The 22,647-nt window shown below is 51.9% G+C and overlaps 1 protein-coding gene across 2 annotated transcripts; it reads right to left on the bottom strand.

Annotated features, from left to right (window-relative positions):
* Window positions 1–10,213: 10,213 nt before the first annotated feature.
* On the bottom strand, window positions 10,214–22,112 carry LOC120247248 (keratin, type II cytoskeletal 72). 2 transcript variants are annotated; one of them, XM_039255080.1, is made up of 9 exons: window positions 21,654–22,112; window positions 19,608–19,822; window positions 16,602–16,662; window positions 16,153–16,248; window positions 15,325–15,489; window positions 14,612–14,737; window positions 12,147–12,367; window positions 11,522–11,556; window positions 10,214–10,781 (listed from the first exon to the last, which is right to left on the bottom strand). In XM_039255080.1, the coding sequence occupies exons 1-9, from the start codon at window positions 22,110–22,112 to the stop codon at window positions 10,591–10,593; spliced, it is 1,569 nt and encodes a 522-aa protein (XP_039111011.1). In that variant the 3' UTR covers window positions 10,214–10,590. The 2 variants fall into 2 exon arrangements, with proteins under 2 accessions (XP_039111011.1, XP_039111012.1); XM_039255081.1 differs by lacking the exon at window positions 14,612–14,737.
* Window positions 22,113–22,647: the final 535 nt, after the last annotated feature.

The raw sequence follows: 22,647 nt of genomic DNA, 5'->3' as shown, positions 1-22,647 counted from the left end.
GGGGAGAATGTCCCCCCCGCCCAACTCCCTGTGCTCCCTGGAGAAGCATTCCATACCCAGGGACCATGCTGCAGGAGTCTCTGAGGTCGGGGTGAGCTGTTCTACCAGTTTCCTAATCACCCCAGGAAGCCACTCAGTTAGGGGACAGGAGAGAGCAGCACTTTCTGCTCAGATAGTCCTGGTCCGGTGAAATGTTATGAAATTACTTCAAAAAAAGGCACCTGGTAGCTATCCTGATGCAGGACTCTGACCACCTTCTGTGACTCAATTGGGCAGCCTGGATACATCTGGATCAGCCAAAGATTGGTAGAGTGGTGCTCCTGATGCTAGAGAGGAGGGTGGAGATGGTGAGCTGGACGGAGCCCGGAATGCTCTTCAGAGGGCCTTCCCTTGACACGGCGTTCTCCTCAAAACCCGGAAAGCAGCAGCGGAAGCTCCTTCTCTAGGGACCCTGTCTCCTCAGCCCCCCACCCTCCCATACCCCACTTTCCCAGCAGGGCCTAGCCCCAGGGCATGGGAGGACATACTGTAAGTGGTTTCTTATGGTTTTCTAAGCCACATTGCAGGTGCTGGTGTATGAATGAGTCCCTTGACCAACACACAACCCCAGCCATCAAGAAGCTGCATACCAGTGAGAGGAATCTCCATGAAGAACTTAATCTGGGGCCAAAGCTCCAGATGGAAGAGAGTTGGGAACGAAGGACTTGGAGGCATACTGGGAAAAACAAGCTAATTTCAGGAACCTCCAGAAGGCCGAGCTAATAATCCCCACCAGCATACATGGTGAGGGCTGGTTTGGCCCAGCTGCTCCCAGGCAGTGGGGACTGATGTATGACTTGTAGTGGCAGTGATGGTGGCAGCAGAAGAACCCACCAGAGTAACAGCGACAGTGCTGACAAAAAGAGTTCACATCAATCGTTCACAGTGCACATGCCAGGCATCGTGCTGAGGACTCCCAGCATTTCTACTTGAACCCTGGCATTCTGCACTTTGCTCAACAGGTGAGGAAACAGAGTCTTAGGGATGTGAAAGAATTTGCCCGTAGTCACTCGGGGAGTATGTCAGGGCTGGCACTGGAATTCGAAGGTGTCTGGTCTCAAGGCTGTGTTCCAAACCAGCATGTTATGTGGTAAGATGTAAGCTAGAAGCAGAGATGCAGGGCTTTCTGGGCTGGGGGCTGGGCAGTAAGGAGGGCAGTGATGGCCATGGTGGTGGTGATGGCTGTGCGCTGGGCATAGTGATGCAGAAGGAAGAGGAGGAACCAGAGGGGAATTTCCTGACAGGTGTCATCATTGCTGCCACGCACGGGTGCCCCTCCCAGCGGATTCAAGGGAACGTAATTGCAGGGAATTGTCTCCCGTCTACACCGTGGGATCTCTGACAGTCCCCATCTTTGCTGTGTTGGCCACTTTCTAATCAGCCACCGCGCTCCACACCCCAATATTTGAGTTCCCTGGGCTACAGAGCATCCCAAGGCCTGAAGAGACCAGTTCATTCAATAGCTGTAAAATTGAGTTCCTACTGTGTGTGCTGCTCTCCGCTGGACAGTGAGAGAGAAACTCCTCTTTCTCCTCTAAGAAACTGGAATTGAAGTGGAGGTGACAAAATATAAGCATGTAAAATTTGTTTGGTTGTTGTTTTTGTAGTTTTAATGCCATGTGCGCAGTGGATTATGACTCTGACAAGCAGTTACTGAAATTCTGATTTAAAAAAAAATCAGAATAAAATACACAGGGCTTGGGGCGCCCAGGTGGCTCAGTCAGTTAAGCACCCGACTTAGGCTCAGGTCATGATCTCGCAGTTTGGGAGTCTGAGCCCCACGTTGGGCTCCGAGCTAACAGCAAAGAACCTGCTTGGGATTCTCTCCCTCTCTCTCTCTCTCTCTCTCTCTCTCTCTCTCTCTCAAAATAAATAAATAAACTTAAAAATATACATGAGGCTTTCTGAGGTGGGGGTTGGGAAGTGAGAGGCGGGCCGGGCTGCACAGGGGCACAAGGGAAAGACAGTGGAGTGGGTCGAGACACTCCCTTTTCCCTGCAGACAGTGCAGCATCACGCGAGGGTAAAGAGGAGAAGAGACTTCACACTTTAGGTTAATGAGCAGGCTCCGTGTTCGTTCCATGAGAAGTGTCAGGGAGACAGATACCTCGGAGAGCCCTCAGGGAGCTGAGTCTGTCTGCACCACCATCTCCTGCCATCTTGGTTAAGGATACTTCTGGAGGGTAAGAGGCCCACTATGAAGGACACACCACACTGGAGGTAAACTGAAAGCAGGGCCTTGAATAATCCCAAATGGACACAACCAAAGTCCCATCTGCTTGGCTTGAGAATGGATATTGAAGGTCATTTTCCTCTAGTCCATTGGCCTTTGGACTGTGCCTCAACACAGTCTAGGGAAGCAGTGTTCTGTAGTTAAACGTCATTAATGGAGAGAAGAAGAAACCTCAAGGATCCTTGCACTAACTTTGAGGCGACAAGACTTGGGGACAAACCACAGCACCTTAGAAATGGGAAGGGCTTGAAACTGAATTCTCTAATTTCCCCTTAGAAATGAGCTCAGTGTGGAAACCTAATACTCTCGACCTGTCCCAACCAGTTTGAAAAGAGGCTGTTTTTCCATCCTCGTCCAAATTTAGCTGGCTCAAACAACAGAGTTCATCTGCTTCTCTGCCATCCTCACCACACCCCTTCCCAGCACCCTTCCCCTCTCTGACATGAAATGCTCTGTGTCCTGGAGTACCAAGTCTGACAGCCAATGGGACATGCACCTGCGAGGTGGGGCTCAGCCCCCCTGCAGCAATCGGGGGCTCCAGATACAAGACGAGAGGCAGAGGGGCAGACGATGTGGACGGAGTGAGGCAGAAAGTTCTGTGTTAGGAAGAAGGGGCACAGGATATGAGGTAGAGCACCCCAGACAGGACAGATGGGGGTAGCTGAAGACCATTTTGTAGGGTGACCAATGATCTCGGTTTGCCTGGGACAGAGAGGTTTTCCAAAACATGTGTCCTTCAGTGCTGCCGCCTGGGCAGTTCTGAAACACCCGGATGGTTGATCACTCTAGCACCCTCCAGATCGCACAGTACAGAGTAGCAAATTCTCCAGTAGTTGCTTCTTTCCTGTCTGTAAAATCTCAATATGCAAGCAATTCTCTGGTCTCTCTCTCTTTCTCTCTGCTTTCTGCTAACTGCCCCGCCCTGCAAAAGCCCCTACCCAAGTGTTAGCATGAGTCCCTCCCCCCAGATTATTGAGAAGACAGGTAGCTAGATGACATCAATTTATTTTTTTTAATTTTTTAATGTTTGTTTATTTTTGAGACAGGGAGAGACAGAGTGTGAGCAGGGGAGGGGCAGAGAGAGAGGGAAACACAGAATCAGAAGCAGGCTCCAGGCTCTGAGCTGTCAGCACAGAACCCGATGCAGGGCTCGAACCCTACGAGATCATGACCAGAGCCGAAGTCGGACACTTAACTGACTGAGCCACACAGGCGCCCCTAGATGACATAAATTTAAACTCTATTCCACACTCACTCACTTAAATGCTTGCCCTATTATAAGGTGCTGTGCTAAGTGAAATCTCAGACAGGCCATCACCACGGTCCCCACTGCCATTTCTTGGTGGCACATTAGCATAGAAGACGTTGTATAGGATGCCTCTACTGACTACAACCTAACAGAGGATGTTTAGTGACCTGAAACTTATCCCTGCTAGTTCTCACAGAACTTTCTACAGGCACGGCCCTGCATCTGTCCACAAACAGCTTTCTCTGAGTCGAGGGCTTCCCATGTCCCCTCCTCCCCACCAGCAACTCCTTCCTTCCCCCTACCGCAGTCCGGCTCAGGAGGTGCACGACTCCTCCTTCCTTCCTCAGGAGAAAAGCCTCAGGACAGTTTAACCAAGTGGCCGCAGGGCTCTTGCAGGCAGCCTGTCGCCTGGGTGCACCACAGGGTTCCAGCTCCACTGGCCCCGGTGCTGGGCACCAGGCCCCGGTGCCGGTACCACCCTTGTGGTCCTCAGGGCAGCCCTGGTGGCTTGCCTGAGTCCCAGGATGGGCTCATGACCTACGGGTGAGTTGGAGCCTCTGGCCAGAAGTCCCTCCTCCCAAGGGAGGGTCGCCAGAGAGTCCTGGCTTCCCTGTGAGCTGTGACCCGCTTCTCCGGGGCTGGCTGGGCTCTGTCGTCCAGTCCCCCGGGTCTCTGAGCCCCTGAGAGAGGGTGGTGATCCCCCAGTTCCCACTGTCCACTCTGGGCTCTGTCCACAGGGAACTCTGTCCTGCCCTCCTTCCCTCTGACCTGTTCTGCCGTCTGGTTTTCAATTTTGGCAGCCTGAGTACCCTTTTGCCTTCAGCATATCCCGGACTGTGTCTCGTGAAATTCCTCCATTCTTGTCTCCTTCTCGCTCTTCCTACTTCCTGGCTCCTAAGCCTTTAATGGCTGAGCAGACCCCCAGCCCTTTAGTGTCGATCAAGCACTCGGTGGCTAGCCCCCCCCCCTCCACTTTTTTAAAAAGAAAAGCTCTCTGAACTCTTTACAACTCCACCCCACCACCCACCTAGTCATCTCAGGGCACCTTCCTCTCAGCTCGAATGCACAGAGCTATGTGCAGACAAGCGCAGTCTTGCTCTGGGAAGCACACATTTTCTTCCATTTGCTTGTTTCAAAATACCACCAGGCCTCCATTCCTGTATTACTTCATCTGTCTCCTTACCTCAGACCCCTCCACCCCAAGCCACTTCTGGAAGAAGTTTGTAAGGTACTTCCTGGCCCCCTTTATCGCAGGATTCTTTTTTCTTTTCTTTTTTTGAAAGACAATGGAGAGGCTGGAGCAAATGAAGTGCCTTAATCTTTTGATCATGACTGTGAAGTTGGGCGCTTGATCCACCTCTTCCTTTGCCCATTTCCAAAGCAAACAAGCCGGGCCGTGCGGTGGGCTATAATTAAACCAGTCATCACTAATGACATGCTCTCTATCTCCCATCGGAGCATGGCGCAGCCCTGCCCACACAGGAGGGGAAGCCCTTCCCCACCCCCATCCGGGTCCTAGGGAGAAACAGGAGTGAGTGGTGGGCTTGGGGGGCACCTGCCTCAGGTGTGGGAAGAATGGCCATCTCTCTTCCCTGTGCCCTAATCATAGCTGAGCCTGTGGGGTCCTGGGGGAGGGGACTGGACAAGAGGAGAAGCATCCAGGCAGAACCAAAGCATTAGGGTCCTGGGTTGACCGCAGGCAAGGTAGGAAGTGGGGAGGGATGTAAAAGTGGGACATCTGGAAAGAAGTACAAGAAATAAGAAACGGTGTTTTAGGAAAAGGAAGCTGGAAAAGACTGGGTCAGTGGGGAGGGATGGGTTGGCCCTGGGGGGAGGGGCTAAGGCATATAGAGAGGGTGCAGGAGGAGTCCTTGGAGGCAGAGGCTTGAACTGAGCTCTCCGCTGTTCCACAAAAGGCATTTCCATCCAGCCTCAGCCTAGGTGGAAGGGGAGAGTTACCTGAGGGCTACTGTGCTGAGGGACCCTAAGCACCACCCTGCGGGACGCCAGCCTGACATGGACATAGGGCCTCAGGCATGTGGGGGTTCAGTGATGCCCAATGTTGGCACCTGAGGCTGGGGTCAGAGCTCCATTCAGAACTGAGACCCAGGTGAAGCCGCTTTATAAGATCCTGTCAACCCTCCCTTCCAGACCGGGAGGACTCAGGCCCCAGGTGCCCCTCTCCCCAGTGTCATGGGCCCCCACTGAGGCATGTGAGACTTTATGGCCAGGCTACTAGGTGCGACACACAACTGTGGGTTTGGGAGGCAGGTTGTGAAATGAGACTGCAGATCAGAGAGTGGCAGGCAGTGGCGCACACCAGGACAGGAGCAGTCTGGAAGTGGGAGCCAGTGAGCACAGGAGACTGGGGCATACTTGTTCCCATCAGGGCAAAGGAAGAGCTGGGCAGCATGGAGCAAGGGTGGGAGCTGCATATCTTAACTGAGAGCCAAGGAGAGGGTTGAGAAGGACCAGCAGCCGTGCGAGAGAACCTTCTAGAAATGGATGTCAGCTAGAAGGGCTGAAGAGAATAAGATGGGGAAGAGCTGCCGGCCTGGGATCAGAATCCGGCAGGGAGCTAGCCTGGCAGCTGTGCTGGGCTGTAGACAAGGAGTGCTCACTCGTTGAGGGCTTGCTGGGTACATTTTGATCCATTTCATCTTCACACCAGCCCTATAGGTAAATACTTTTATTTTTCCCACTTTACAAATGAGAAAACAAAGGAGCAGGGAGACAGAGTTGCCTAAGTCACGGTTGTATACATGGCAAAAAACCCAAATACTCAAGTGGCCAACTGAAGACTGAGCCCTTCCACACAGAGTGACTTCCTGCACGAAGGTGCCCTCTAGCCTGGATCCACTGGGCTATGGTTCAGGTCACTGGCTGGGAGCAGCTTTAATCTGGAGCTTAGTGCTGCATCTGGAGTTTCAGCAAAAAGGGTTTAGACCTCCTGAGAGCCCTCTTGGGGATGGATGGATGGATGGATGGATGGATGGATGGATGGATGGATTGGAAGCAAAATGGAAGTATTCAAGCAATAAGCCTCTATGAGGGACCACATCCATACAGGGGTGTGGCGTGGACATTCACCAGAGGGCAGGGATGGGCAAGGCCATGGAAAGTGGCTCACAGGAGAGGAGAGACTCTCACTGTTTCTGGTGGCTCTGGCAGCACTTGCCAAATAAAGTGAGTGTCCTCCAAGCAGTTGTCATCCTGAAGGTGGCAAACGTGGTGGAGGCCCTGGAAGAAAGACTGGACATCATCAACAAAGCAGCTGGAATCTCAGAGCAGCTGCCAAATGTGACATAAAAGGTCTTTAAGATGCTCCCTGTCTCTAACAGTCCATGCCCTTTCCACCTCCTCCAAGAGGCTTTCCCAGATTGTCTGTGTTCAGCTCTGATCTCTTCTTTCCTCTGTTACCCTTTGGCTGTGCCTTGTCAGTGCCTCCATGCCTGTATCGTCTACCAAGAGAGACAGAGACAGATCTCAGAGGGGGCCACCCTGTGCCAGGGCAGGGGTTTGCACACAGTGCAGATGGGGCTGGGGGAGAGTATTGCTGAAGGATGGGGGTCTCACTCCCAGGACCTCCAGATCAGCACCAAGATTCTCAGGCACTCCTTGAGGAAGAGCTGGTTGGAAGCCCCAAGTCGTCTGAGTAGAGATGAGAAGGTTTAGGCATGGCAGCACTGGTACCCTTCACCTGATGTGAGTGAGAGGTCGGAGAGGAGAGGGAGGGGACAGGAGCCAGGGCCTGGGCAACACGGAGGCTGGGGCCAGGCACACCAGGGAGTGAAACAGCTTCTCCTCCAGCTGGCATCCTGTGGCGGGCACAGAGCCTTGTCTGAGATCATTCTACACCCTCTGCACTATAGGGAAGTCTCCTCTGGGGCCATGGGAAGGAAGGTGCAGTACCTGGAGCTGCTGGCAGAGGGCAGTGTGTGCACAAAATACAGACTCCAAGGAGTCTTTCTCCTGCTTAAAAATCAACAGTTCGTGACCGCATGGAAATGTGTTTCAATGAGAAGACCCAGTGCCCTCCATCCTGCACTTAACCCCTCTCAGCCAGGTCCCTGGGCACAGTCCTGTGGATCGATGGGTTGTGAACCAGTGTCCCCTCTCAGCCAGGTCCCTGGGCACAGTCCTGTGGATCGATGGGTTGTGAACCAGTGTCCCCTCTCAGCCAGGTCCCTGGGCACAGTCCTGTGGATCGATGGGTTGTGAACCAGTGTAGAGCCGACATAGAAGGCCCCTGAACATGCAATAATAATTATTGTGACAACAACTAACATCTATTGACTACAAACTATATTCCAGGCACTGTAGTACTTCCATGATCCTTTTTCACATGTTCATCACTCCTCTACAATGAGAACCTTGTGAGTAACAAAGTGTCCTGCCTGGAAGAATGGGCCCTGCAATTGGGCTGGGGTTCAGTTCCCAACTCTGCCATTTACTAACTGTGTGACATCGGATGGTTTCTTATACTCCTCTGAGCCTCAGTATTCTCATTAGTAAGATGTGCATTATGGTCATTGCATCTCGTGACAATGATACCTATCAGATCGTTGGAAGAATTAATTGAGTTGCCAGACATAAAGTGCTCAGAAGAGTTGGGGTCAAGAACAGTGCCTGGCACGGGGAGTGCTCAGTGATGGCCAGCTTGTGTCGATCCTATCTTGCAAGGTCAAGATCTTACACTAGGGTCACAACTAGCCATTAGAAGAGCCAGGAACGGAGGCCAAGCTTATGACACTCAGCTGGTGTGCTAGTGGGGGGCCCTTTTCCTGAGACAGACCTGGCTTATGCCTGTCATCTGACAATCCAGTTTAGCAAGTGCTCAGATCCAAAGTGTTCCAGATAGATTGATAAATTATATAAACATCATAGACATGGATGTCTGTAAAACTCAAATTTGTTAACACAAGTACGTTTTACTACTCACAAGCCAAGTCATCAGGACACACGTGTATAGCCTAAGCCCCTTCTCCCCAGCGAAGGTGGGCTAGACTAAGCCATGCATCCTGCAGCAAATGTATATTGAGTCCTCACTGTGAGCCAGACTGGGGACCCTGAAACAAGGGGCTGAGAGGGAGTGGGGGAAGGTGACAGGCGTGTGTGCAACTGCCAGGACACCAGGAAAATAAAGCACCTACTATGATGCAGATTCTGGAATGGTGCTGTGGATACGTGGGGCTGTGAACGCAGGTGGAGCCCAGAACCATCCAGGCCTCCACTGGCTGGCCTACAAAGTGAGGAGACAGGGAGGGATGCCTGGGTGGCTCGGTGAGTTAAGCCTCTGACTCTTGATTTCACCTCAGGTCATGATCTCACCTTTCGTGGGATCAAGCCCCATGTCGAGCCCCACGTTGGGCACCATACTGACAATATGGAGCCTGCTTGGGATTCTCTCTCTCCCCTCTCTCTCTCCGTGTCTCCTCTACTCATGCTTGCTCACTCGCTCTCTTATTCTCTCAAAATGAATAAATAAACATTTTTTTTTTTTTTTACAGTGAGGGGAAAGAGAGAACTGTCTGGCCACCAGCTCTAACGTTCCCTCTCATTTAAAGTTCAATGTCTTTGATGGAGTCTGCCTGGAGGGACCAGAAAAGGCATGAATGTGGGAAGTGGCTCAGCTGGGCCACAATGGATGAGCAGGCTTTCACTAAATGGGGCATGGGCACCTGCAAATGAAACATTATATTTGCAAAGATCCTTGGGTGTGACAAGTCCTGGCCCACTGGAAAGAAAAACCAAGGTTAAGAATAAGGATGGCGTGGGAGGAGAAAGCATCACAGGCACCTCGAATGCCCCCCATCAAATGAGGCTCATCCCTGGAAGGTGGTCTCACCCTTGAGGATTCTTCTCTTCAGCACCTTGCTCAAGCCAAGTGTGGGAACTGATTCTGGGAAAACAATACCTCTGCAGAAACACAAACACGTTTCAGACAGTACACTTCTTCCTTTACTTAATTTCCACTCCTAGCAGTAATATGACCGTGTGTTATGGATTTCTCTGTTAGTTGCTTATTTTCATTCTCCCCATGGACTATAAGCTCTGTGAGAACAGAGTATGTGCCTGTTTGTTTGCTCTGCTATTTCCAGTACCTGAAGACTGGTTCCGAGAGCCACTACTATATGTACACAATAGATTGATACATCCAGAAACATATACAGGCAAGCCTCAACCTTTGGGGCGGAAAAGAATCGGCTGGATTAAAAGAGAAAGAGGCCCTTTGTGGGGGAGCGGGCTTCAGGTGGTTTGGCAGGAGAGTAGGGAAGAAAGGAAAAAGAAGGAATGACCATTCTGGATATAAGAGGCACCTAGTGTGGGCACCTTTGAGAACCAGAGCGAGAAGCCACCCAAAGCTCATGTGCCTGAGCATCCTGGCATGACCAGGCTCCTCGCTGAGTGCGGTGTGAACCCATCTGTAACGGGGGTGATAATGCCCACCTTTCACCGTGTGGACTAGATGCCCCAGGGCCCCGAAAGCACTGAGCCTGCCCAGCAGCAAGTCTGAAAGAAACCTCAACTGTTGAGCAGGAGCCTCCCTCAGCAGTACCTACTTGGCCAGAACCGGAGGGCAGAAACCCATGTCCGGCCAGGCACCCAGAGGGAGGCAAGAATTAGACCGAGAAACGTTAGAAGGGGTGCTGCCGATGTAAACATCCTGGGCAACAGATTCAATACTGGGAATCAAATGGCACTGATCATTTATTGCAGGAGAGGCAGACAACCGGACATGACCTGAAGCAGAGGACAGGCAGAGCCCCTGGGCTGTAAAGGCCCAAGAAAGGCAAGGGGACAGAGGGGGTCACCACCTGGCCACGGGCAAACATCCTGTGAAGATGTGTTATCTCTGCACCGGGGGCAGTGACCCCATGATAAATGGCCAAGAAGGTCACTGAGAGCACCTGTGACCGGACTTCCCACGAATGAGTGTGCACCACCCAGACCACAGGAATTGGGGCTACAGAGAAGCACCTCAGGGCTGGGACAGAGTGGGGGCGGGGGGAGGTGGAGCAGATGGGTCCTGCAGCCTTCTGCGCACAAAGCCCACTGCCGCCAGCCCTTCATCTCGAGGCCTTTTTGGTGGCGCAGCTGCTGCCTGAGGTCTTGGGCAGGGGATCCTTGAACTCGCTGCTGCAGCTGCCTTTGGTTTTGATGTCCACGGCCGCGGGTTTGAAGCTGTAACCGCTCGAGGCGCCGAAGCCCACGCTGAAGCCGGCCCCTCCTGCCCCAACTGCAGTGTTGCTGATCACAGCTGGAAGGGGTGAGAGAAGACCCCTGGCCTGTGGCATCCGAGCCACTCCTCTAATTCCCTCCCCCATGGGGACGGATTCTCTCTGCTGTGTACTTTTAGTTTACCAAGAGGTTTTCAGCATCGCTGATCATTTTTCAAGTGTCTGGCCGCACATATTTGACCCTGTTCTATTGGTCCATGGTCATCCACCAGCATCGGCCTTGGAGCTTCAGCGAGCTGTGTCAGGGACCTTCACCCACAGGAGCAAAGGCCCTTCGTGGAGGACTGTGTGCAGTCCCCAGGGAAGGGGCTGCTGGAGTACCCGCCCCCTCCCCCGCAGTAGCTCCCTCTTGCTGTCTGTAGCTTTCCTGCCTGTTTCAGCTCCTTCTACAGTCCTGCCCTCAGGCTCCCTCCAGCCCCCTCCTCTCCCAGCGTACCCTCCCCCTACCAACTGCAAGCTACAGCCTTGATTGTGGACGGTCTCAAAAGAAATAGAATGTCGCCAGGAAGCCTCATGCTTACAAGAGGCTGTTGGGCATCATTTGATCTTTCTGTAGGTTGTGCTTCTATATTATTCACGGTATTATTATTTTTCTCCATCCACTGCTTCTCATGGCTTCTCATTGGCTGCTAAAGCCTCTTCGCACCCCTACGTCTGTCCTGAACCCTCCCTGCTGTCCTGACTTCTCTCTGGTGTCATGGAACTGGTGGCTCAGACTTCTGGTAGGTGACCAAGGGCAGAACCAGGTCCTGGTACTTACAGATGCTCACTGAACTGGGGTGTTCTCCAGACATCCTAGAAGGGGGAGAGGCAGATAAATCCTCTGTAAAGCAGCACTACATTTATCCAGAGGGTCACAGGGATGCCACCCCATCCCTTCTTCCCACACACCCCAGCGGGACCTCTTGGGAAATGAACTGAGACCAAAAATGTGCTGTGAAGGCCCCCTTCCTGATCAGAGTGGCTCTGGGGTGGTCTGGTGAGTGGGGTGACTGTGTCCCCGCTCCCCGCCGTTCCACCGGTGGTCTCACACAATCCAGGGGAATGAGCTCATATCCTTGCCGGACCTCAGGCTTTGCCAGAGTGACCTCACACTCAGATGACTCCCGGAAGCCATCCTGACCCTCCCCTACTCACTCTCTTGGGCGCAGCACAAAGGGCCAGGGATGCTCTGTCTCTCAAACACTACTGACATTAATATTTCCTCTCCCACTGCCTCTTTGGGATTTTTACAACTCAGTCTTTCCTACAGTCGAACTTTGGTCTTTCCTACTGCACCGTGTCAAGCCCATTCCCTCTAAGGTTTTACCTCAGTGGGACCTGAACAGACCCTCAATCCTATTCACACAGACCAGGAACTGCTCCAGATTAAAGATGCCCCCGACCTGCACTCCTCGCCCTCCAGCAGCTTGCGGTAGGTGGCGATCTCCATGTCCAGGGCCAGCTTCGTGCTCATGAGCTCCTGGTACTCCCGCAGCATTCGGGCCAGCTCCTCCTTGGCCTGGTGCAGGGCGGCCTCCAGCTCGGCCAGCTTGGCCCGGGCGTCCTTCAGGGCGCAATCACCCCGCTGCTCGGCATCGGCGATGGCCGTCTCCAGGTTAGAGCACTGCGGGGCAAGGGCATCGGGTGCTTTGAGCCAGAATGCAGTTCTGAGATCCTGCTCACACGACCTCCCCTCCTTTGGTCTTGACTGAGAATAAACACTTTGGGGTCCTCCCAGTTTCTCCCCCTTTGGACATCGCTTGAGATGAATCTTTCCTTTCTCCTAACTCCGGGGATGGCTCACCTCTGCTCATGCATGGCATGTGAAGCTGGAGCTTCCCTACCTTGGGAGAGAGGAGGAAAGGCACCGAGAAGGCGAGCTACCTGGGCCTGTGGCCCCAGCCCTCTCCCTCCTGGTCTGTAACACTGGCTGCAAGATTTTAATGCCAACCCAAGGCAACAACCAAAAAAAAGGTGGGGGGGACTATTGATAATATTTCTGTCCAGTAAGCCTGCCACACTGAGTCTGGCCTCCAAAATTCTGCAGAGAATCAACCTTGGGACCAGGTTCCCCAAGCAGGCAGACACTTGCTGTCAGGTGGAAAGGTAACTTGCAGTACAACACTGCAGATGAGGCTCTGGGCCATGGCCACGTGACAGCTGCTGTCGGCTTCTTGAGCTTCTTCGTCTTGGTGTGTGTTCCTGTCACTTGGCCAAGGTTTTGGTAGAATCTAAGTATCTGGTGTCTCATTTCTGGGGTATCCCCTTCCTCTGTAGTCAAACTTGCTTTACCCCAAGGAAAGCCACTGAGCCTGAGGCCAGACAGAATTCTAGACTGTGGTCCAGGTGGTGCCACTTTGGTGCCAGGCAGGCCCCCAGCTACACAAACACCCCCATTGCTTTGGGTGAGTGGCTCACAACCACAGGACCCAGCCACCTGACCGCAGAAGACCGTGTCCCATCCTCGGGACCATGGAGGTCTCATCATTCATCATACACTCTGACCTGAATTCTGCCAAACTGGCCCTTGCTCCTTTTCTCTGACTGAGGTCCCGCACAGTGCATCCAGGAGGCTCCTGGGTCTTGTGGATGTGGCGTGAGGTGAGAGGGCATGAAATTTGGGCATCCTTGACAACAATTATCACATGGATCCTGGGGTCACCAAATGTCAAGAGAGTCTGCAGGTGAAACTATGTGCTTCTTTGGTGGGGAGTCTAGAGGGCAGGAAAGCACCCTTGCTGAGGGCCCTCTGGAGGAGCTGCGATGGGGACCGAGCAATCGAGAGTGACCTCTGTGGGTTCCCTACAGAGGATATCATTCCTGACCTCCCTGGTGGCATTCTGATCAAAGATATCAACTTCTGGAAATAAGTTCACCCAACTGTGAACATTCGGCATTTTGTCAGATACACATTATAATCGGATACTTGAGGGCAGCTCCAAACACTTTGTGTTTTTCTTTCATTTGTGCAGAATTTGATTAAATTAAAAAATGTATAATCTGGTCTTTTTTCTTTCAGCTGCCAGGAGCCTGGTGCACAGAGGAGGAGTGTGTGTGTGTGTGTGTGTGTGTGTGTGTGTGTGTGTGTTTAGGACACGAAGAGACCTCTAAAGAAGAGGACAAGGGGATAGGAACACTTGACTTGCCCAGAAAGCCTTTTCACCAGCCTCCACAAACTCTGGGAATCACCTGGGTTTGCTTCCTACAGATTCAGATAACCCAATAGTGCAACTGGGTCATGGGGTCACTCAGTGCCAGGCCACCACACACAGCACGGCCATAGTGGGATCAAACACAGAGCAGAGCCTTGGGCCATCCCTAGGTTGGGAAGCTCTTTCTCTGCCACTCTCCTAAGTTCCACTGCTGGGCTCTCCTTCCTCCAGCACCGATTCATCATCATATGAAACCTCCTTTTCACCTACTGCATTGAGTCTAAACTCCCCTGCCCAGCTTCCCCAGTGCCCATAATCTGCCCTGTGCTTCCTGCTGGCACCCTGCCCATCAAGGAACTTCTGCTTGAGCTAGGTGCTTCTCGTTCCTGCACATGATCCCACCTTGGATTCATTGCTCGTGCCGGCTCCCTCACCAGGACGCCTCCCACTCTCCTCTCTGCCCATCCCCTCCCACCTCCTGCAGGAAGCCATACTTGGGTCTTCATTCCACTCTGGCCACTCCAGACCCCTACAGCACCTGGGGTGCATGCTGCTCGGTGGGTGGAATGTTTCATCCTTCTATATGGTTTCAGACTATTCTCTCCTGGATTGTAAATGCCCTAAGTAGGGACAGTGTCTTACCCTTGTTTTATATTTAGTCTCATATCGTTGGTGCCCAAGAAACCCCGTCAGCTGACTCATGTCATGGAACCCACCTGCTTCTTCACATTCCCTATCTCTGAGTGGATCCTCTGGATCAGACGGTTGAGCTCTGAGATCTCAGCCTTAGTGAGTTTGAGGTCGTCCCCATGCTGGCCCGCTGTGACCTGCAGTTCTTGGATCTGAGGTTGGGGGATGAGAAAGAGGAGCAGAGGACAGTTGAGAATTCACTGAGCATGGGGAGAGGGAGGGGGACCACAGGCTCTTCTCAGTGCCCAAACAGCAAAGGTGCTAGGAGGAGAGAGGGAAGGGAGGAATAGGAGGGAAGAGAAAGGCATAGAAAGACCACCCCTTCCTTTCAGACAGGAAAGCTCTACCCCAGCTCAACAAGTTCCTCAAATGTGAGAGCCTTGGTGGAGTTCAACAAAGTTGGGAATGCAAAGAAAAGCCAAGATGGATGGATTACCCACAGAAACTGTCAGAGTTTTCCCAGAGTTGTGACTCCTGTGGCCTCTGCTATCAGCTAGGGTTGTGGCAGGGGAATGGCTAAGCCCATATATCCCCCTAACACATGCCAAGGCTGTGGCTGCCCTCCCTGGACCATCAGGAGGCATTTCCATAAGGCCCAAGACCAAGACAAAGGAGGTCTCAACCCAGCCTGATACACACATAAACATATGCATGCACACACATGCACACGCATACGCATACACGAGGAGAGAGTGGCAGCTGAAGTCACTGGGCCTCACACACTCGGCACGCCACCCACCTTGGTCTGGTACAGCGCCTCGGCCTCGGTCTTGCTCTTCAGGGCGATCTCCTCGTACTGGGCACGGACCTCATTGATGATGCTGTCCAGGTCCAGGTCCCGGTTGTTATCCATGGATAGGATGACAGATGTGTCGCTGATGTGGGACTGCATCTGAGCGATCTCCTGGACAATGGTTAGGAAAGTGCAGCCGGTTAGAGGACCTCCATGAGGAGAGCACATCTCCTGACCCTCCCTGGCAAATCCCTCCCTGCCCTTCCTCAGCCTTCTGCAGAGCTTACCAGTGCCAGCACCTGCCAGGTGTGAAGGAAGCACATCGGGCTTTCAGCCCCAGGGTGGGACTGCCCCCTCCATCACGCCCACCCCTGTTCCACAGTCTGCAACAATGGCCACACTTCATCCATAGAATTAGGTCTAAGCTCCTTACATGGCACACAGAGCTTTTCCAGGATCGCCAACCACCTTCCCTTCCCCAGGCCCCTCATGGTTTAGTACAGCTCAGGCCACCCATCCAGCTCCTTCAGGCTGGAGCCCCATGCCCTTCTCAGCACCCCCTGAGATCCTCCTCATCCTTCCCCAAGAACTTTCTCTGGCTGCTCAGGCAGAACTCACTGCTCCCCAGGGGCTCATCTACAAGATATTTTCCCTACTAGACTGTGACCTCCTGGAGGAAGGGAATCAAGGCCTCCTCAAAGGCCACCTCATTGCTTAGCAGACGTCGGCTGCACTGAGCTGCCAACCTTTGGTGCACACGTCCACACAGGCCAAGAGCCAGAAGCCTCTCGTGAGAGGAGCAGACCACACAGGAGAGCTCAGCAACATCCTTACCCCTTCATAGAGACACTTGAAGAATTTTATCTCATCCGTCAGGGAGTCCACCTTGGCCTGGAGCTCCACCTTGTTCATGTAGGCGGCATCCACATCCTGGGGGACACAGAAGAGCGAGCTACCTTCCCCTGCCCTCCCTCCCTGCCCACAAGGAGCATCAGGTTCCCTAGAGGCTGTACTCCCCTCTCCCTGGGCTTCACAGGGAGGCCGGGCTGCTGACAGCAAACCAACCAATGCACAGGGCGATGGCCGTGCCAGAAGTGTGCCGAACGTGTGGACTCTAAGCTGGTAGATTCTGGGAGCCACATGCATTCCAGGCAAGGGGACTTAGGAGAGCTGGGAAATTAGAACCCCAGTCACTGTTTCCTCAGCCTGCCAACCTCACCGTGTCAGGTGCTCAGGGAGCTACCTCCCTAGGCTTCCTCCAGCCCTTCCTGCTCCCCTCTCACCTTCTTGAGCACCACAAACTCATTCTCAGCAGCGGTGCGTCTGTTGATCTCCACCTCGTACCTGTGTGCAGCAAGAGATAGGAGGTAGTGTTGCCATTGGGATAATTCAGTTCTGCACATACTCCCTGAGCAGTTAGTGACCACCTCCATGCCCAGAGCTGCATGGCAGTGACCTACAAACTGGGGTTCATGTACCCTTGGGGCATGCACAGCCTTCTCAAGAGGATGTGACAGCAACAGGTTTAAAGGAATCCATGTCCAGCCCCTCAGTTCACATGTAACCTACCCTGACATGCAGCTGCCTTAGAGTGCACCTGCGGTGGGCTTCACTGTCCCTCATGCTTTTCACAACCACCTCCACCCTTGTCACACAGAAAGATGCACCCCTTCTGCCATCTGGCACCTTATTACAGTGCATTAGCCCATGGTGCAAGACTTCCCAGGCACCAAACAAAACACTATCCCCACCTTCGAGTTGTTTCTACTGTTTTTTTTATACATATTTCTGTTCTGGGTGAAGCAAGGTCTTAGAAACAGGATGCTTGGATAGGGCTGGGATGTTCTTCATGCAGATATATTGTAGACTGAGGAGGTAAGAGTATTGATGACTCAAAGACCTCACGATCTCACCTCCTATTATTGTCAAAGAAAGCTGAATAATGAATAATAATTAATGCTAGAAAATGGCTTGTTTCACTTTAACACAGGCAATCCGTTTCAGCTTTTTACTCCTTCCTAAGGCATGCCACTAGCTACCAAGGGGGGAAAAAGACCTGTTGAATGATTGAAGTAGTACAGGTTAGTGAAGTGGGTTTTAAACATGACTGGAACATTTTCTGAACCTGCTGGATTTTGTCCATCACACTGGATACAACACATAGAAAACAGTTGATATGATTTATCTCAGATTCCATGTGGGTTATTTAAAAGACAACTGAATACTTTTTTTTATCAAATTATATTATGATGTAGCTGTTTCTATTACAAGTTATTGTTATCTCACATTATTTTATAATATATTCAATCTTTCTTCCTCCCATTAACAAGTATGAGCATATGCTAGTTGCAGACCAATTAGTTTTTAGCTTATCTTTCTATTTCGTAAAATACACAGGAACAGTTTGACCATGATGGCTATCAAAATTAATCACATTCATTTAGTCATAATTTTTCATTATCTACTTCTAGAAACCAAACACCAGAACATACACCTATACACCCACTTATAAAGAAAAACAATGCATTTTATAGGACTGTTAGCTTTAGAAATAACTTATGATTTACAAAATACATTATAATGTGTGCATAAAAGTTAAGCCACAACCAAGTGCATATTGATTTTTTTTGTTTTAGAACACAAACGTATTCATTCTATTAAATCTCTATCACTTTAATCTTGAATGCTTCCAATAGCCTATTGTACAAGATGTAGTTTTCAGTTTATTGCTAAGTGAATTTTACAGTAGTTCCCAATTCATTTCACTTGATTATTTAATTTCATCCCCACAGTAATCCTATGAAATAGCTTCTATTATTATCACCTCCCAATTTTATAAAGGAGGCAAAGTCATAAAGCTAGTTAATAATAAAGCTAGGGGGCACTTGGGTGGCTCAGTTGGTTGAGCAACCGACTTCAGCTCAAGTCATGATCTCATGGTTCATGGGTTTGGGCCCCACATCAGGCTCTGTACTGACAGCTCAGAGCCTGGAGGCTGCTTCGGATTCTGTGTCTCCTTTTCTCTCTGCCCCTCACCCATTCGTGCTCTGTCTCTCTCTCTGTCTCTCTATAATAAATAAATGTAAAAAATTTTTTTTTCTAAATAGTAAAGCTAGGATCCCAATGACAACAGGGACACAATGTCTGAGTGTTGTCTAGCACTTTGGTTCTTTTAAGAGCTGTTAATATATTACTTTCTGGAATTATCCTCTCAACAGCTCTTTCAGATGGCGAGGCAGGCATCAGTATCTGAACTTTATAAATATTAAAGCTGAAGTTCTCAGGGGATGAGGAGACTCACCCATGGTCAACTCGACTGAGTGGTGATTCCAGGCACCTGATTTCCCAGCTCTGAAAAGCCCAGACGCAGCATGATCTTTGGACGCTCCTGACCTGGACATCTGGGCTCTGCCTGGAAATCCCCTCTTTTTCTCCAGAATTCTACTCAAATCTCCAACGGGGTGAAATTTTCATCATAATTCCACCCAACCTCAATTCACACTGTAATCACTTCCACTTCCTGGGGGCTCTCTGAGTGCGTTCTTTAAGCACGTCCCCACAATCTGTGTGCTTTCAGAGGCCATAGACCATGCCACCTCTGCCCTCAGGACTCCACGCAGGACTCATGGCAGAGTTCGTCTTGGGGATACTTCAGAACAGGGGCAGACAGACAGGCTGACATGGAGCAAGAGAAATCACTCGGCTCTGACCATCTCCATCCCCTTGGATTGTGGAAGAGGACATCTTTCCCTAGGATTCCTGGCACCTGGCAGCCAACTTCCACAATATCAGATCACGCTGAGCCAGGATGTGTCCCTGGGCTGGGATGGCTCAACCTCGGGGGAAATTAATGGGATTCAGGAGCACAGATATGCTGCGGCATGAAACAAAGTTTTTAAAATTCTTGTTTGCTTAGCTTTCGGTTTTGTTCTGGGATTGGCATGATGGCGCACATCCTAGGTACTCCCATGGAAGACCTCTCACGCAGGAGGAGCTGCAGTGCCACCTGGGCTGTCCATCTGGTTTTGAGACAGCTCTCTTGTCCCCCATGTCTCCATTTCCAATGTTAACATGGGCACACATTTCCTAGGTGATCAGGGCACCACTTGGGGTAAATCCTTTCTTTTCCTACATCTCAAACTGTCTGGGTCTCCCTCCCTCCCCTATGGGAAAGGAAACAGTGAATGGTATCAGCAAAGGATGTAAGAAGGCAAAAATGCTGGCTCCAAATCGAAACCTCATCTGTCATCAAGACCCTCGAGTGGTGGATTCTCCGCCTCTCCACTCACCTTTTCTTGTAGTCCTCCACCAAATCCCGCATGCTCCGCAGCTCCGAGTCCAGCCTCACCCTGTCACCTGTCTGTGTCTCCAGCTGCTTCCGCAGGTTGCTGATGTAGCCCTCGTAAATGGGCTCCAGGTTCTTCCTGCCGCTGTTCAGGTCCAGCTGCTGTAGCAGCTCCCACTTGGTCTCCAGCACCTGGTTCTGCTGCTCCAGGAACCGCACCTGGGACCCAAAGGTGGTTGTAGCCCAGAATCCCCCTGCTGCTGTTGCCTCTAACAGCGGGGAGAGAGGGCCCCCAGAAACCAAATACAGTCATCCTTAGATGGGAGGGAGGGAAAAGCAAGACTCATCAGAGAATGGATTCAGCAAGACATCCCTTTCTGGGTTTCCAAGATGAGAAATCAGATACAGTCTAAAAAAAAAATCAAGGGGCACCGGGGTGGCTCAGTCAGTTGGGTGTCTGACTTTGGCTCAGGTCATGATCTCATGGTCATGGGTTCGAGCCCCGCGTTGGGCTCTGTGCTGACAGCTCAGAGCCTGGAGCCTGCTTCGGATTCTTTGTCTCCCTCTCTCTCTCTGACACTCCCCTGCTCACACTGCCTCTCTCTCTCAGAAATAAAAATAAAACATTAACATAAATAAATAAAATCAGGAAGTAGGCTTAAGGAGTGCTATAACTGCCACCATGAGTTATCATGTGATGGAAGTAGCTTCTTTTGCTAGCTATAAAGGCTGCTGTTTTCAGAGTGAAGGAAGATGGGAAGGAGGGGAGAAACGGTGGGGGGGGGGGGGAATGGCATTGGAAAGTCACTCTGGCGGCTAACACGTTCTCTCTTATCTGCAATCTAAGTTGCTCTTGGCTGGTTGGTTCCTTTGGTTTTCATTTCAAAATGATGTTACCACATTTTTATAAGGTTCTTTCATACTTGACCAAAGGTCTTACATCTCTGAACTCAGTAACTTCAAGCCTCTGCTACTCTCTAGCCTTCCTTTTCGTCACGATCTCTAGCTTGAGGGAGAGAAGGAAACATGAGGGGGAAGAACAGACTATGAGCAGGAAAATGAGCCCTGTGGTCGGGGACAGTAGCTGTGTTTCTTCCACTCCTTTCCTCTCCCCTCCAACCACTCACTTCCTCTTCCCGAGCACAGCATTGAGGGACATAGTCCGCTGTTGCTCTTCTATCAACCTGAGCACCTTTATTAGCCTCCCTCCATCTTGGTTTCCTCATCCATAAGGCAGAATGATAACAGAATCATGGGTTGGGTATTGATATATGGGAACCCCTTGGGACAGCACCAGGCATTGAATAACATATGCTATTGTCAGTATTATGTCCCCTGTGACTCATGGCTTAGACCTTCTGCTCCAGGTTGGATAAGGAAGCCTACTCTTTCTCTCCTCTTTGTTCTTTGGGGTCGCTGCCTCTGAGTCATCAGAGACAGCTCCCCTTTTAACCCCTGCATGTCCCAATGCACACCTGTAACTCGACATGCCCTCCTTCTTGATCTTCCCTCCTCAGCCCCAGCCTTCAGTTTTCTGGTCCTTTTCTTTCATCTCCTCTTGACACCTTCCTGGCTTATACCCCCATCCTACTTCCTACTTTGTTAAGTCCTTCCCCTTCACCAAGCATCATGTCCTGTGATACTCTCTGGTCAGTGTCCCTCAGGTGCTCCTGGATGTGTCCCCCATCTCCTTGTGTGATAAGTGAGAGCTCTCAGAGGGCCATTCCAGAAGTCTCCTGCCTCTGGTGCACCCCCCTTCCATCCCAGGGTCTTGTCCCCAAAGACAAAATGAAGCCTCTGTTTACTGTGGGTCGTGGGTCAAGGGTGGGGGTGCCAAGCACTGTTCCAAGCACTTTAGAAACATCCAATTCACCCTCACATCCTCATGTGGGGTAAGAGCCACAGTGTGCCCATTTTACAGATGAGCAAAGGGAGGCTCAGAAAGGATAACTGGCTCGCCCAAGTTTTCACACAGCAGTCAGTGGCTGAGGGAGCGCCACTGTGCACACTGGTCACCAGTGCGAGGCCGAACAGATGCCTGAGGACCCACCTTGTCGATGAAGGAGGCGAACTTGTTGTTCAGAGCCTTGATCTGCTCCCGCTCCTGGGCGCGCACCTTCTGGATCTCGGGGTCCAGCTCCATGTTGAGGGGGGCCAGGAGGCTCTTGTTGACTGTGACCTGAGGGATGCCGCCGGGCGGGCACACCGACGGACACGCGGGCCCCAGCCCGGCGCTGCCGAAGATGGTGCCCACGAAGCCGCCCAGCCGCCCGCCGGTGCGGGAGCAGTGGCCCAGCGCATAGGCGCTGCCCCGCCCGGCCGCGGCGCACAGGGCCAGGCGCCGGCCGCCCCCCAGGCTGAAGAGGCTCCTGCTGCCAAAGGCGGCCGCGCTCTTGACGCCCGCCCTGAACGAGGCAGAGCTGCTGCTGACCCGGCCCGTGATGACCGCCGAGCAGCCGCTGAAGCCCGCGCGCTCGCCGGAGGGGCGGTGGTGCAGCTGGCGGCTCATGCTGCGGGACCCGCTGCGGTCAAGTGCGAGAGCCGGGACAGGGGTGCAGCTGCGCCGGTCAGCCTGGCTCGCCCCTAGCCCCTTAAATAGGAGGCTGGAGGCAGCCTAATTTGTACGTCTGGAACACCTATTAGCCACATGGGGCCTCTCGGGTTCTCCGTTTAGGAAATTACCACCTCTCTCTGAGATATTTGTCTCCCCCCACACACAGTGAACTCCCCATGAATCCCCTATAAAATGGCCCTGAACCCTGCATTTGCTTTACTCACCTCCTGCATTATAATAATTTGGCTACCTTATCTCCACTTGCTGCCCTCCAATTACTGGGGTTATCGCTGTCAAGATCTGTGGTGGAAGCTTCCAGTGGGTCTGGCTGGGGGGTGGAGGAGACACCCTTTAGAGGTGGAGGCGCTGGTAGAATGGAACAGATGTGCAGGCAGGTTCTGCTTGGAAAGACATGAACAGGGTCAGGAATATTCCAGAGAATCATCCCTAGCCTGTGGGCTGCTGCTTTCCCCAGGCTTCTGAATAAAGA

The sequence above is a fragment of the Hyaena hyaena genome, unplaced genomic scaffold, assembly GCF_003009895.1.
Source record: "Hyaena hyaena isolate Hyena2069 unplaced genomic scaffold, ASM300989v1 scaffold_510, whole genome shotgun sequence".
Lineage (NCBI taxonomy): Eukaryota > Metazoa > Chordata > Mammalia > Carnivora > Hyaenidae > Hyaena > Hyaena hyaena.
The sequence above is the reverse complement of the archived record's forward strand: the minus strand, read 5'-3'. Positions and strand labels throughout refer to the sequence as shown.

Coding starts and splice junctions, on each gene's coding strand:
- LOC120247248 (XM_039255080.1), bottom strand. CDS start 22,112: ATGAGCCGCCAGCTGCACCACCGCCCCTCCGGCGAGCGCGCGGGCTTC. Junction 19,823..21,653: donor TCGCCTCCTTCATCGACAAG/GTGGGTCCTCAG, acceptor TTTGGGTCCCAG/GTGCGGTTCCTGGAGCAGCA. Junction 16,663..19,607: donor GTGGAGGACTACAAGAAAAG/GTGAGTGGAGAG, acceptor TGCTGCACACAG/GTACGAGGTGGAGATCAACA.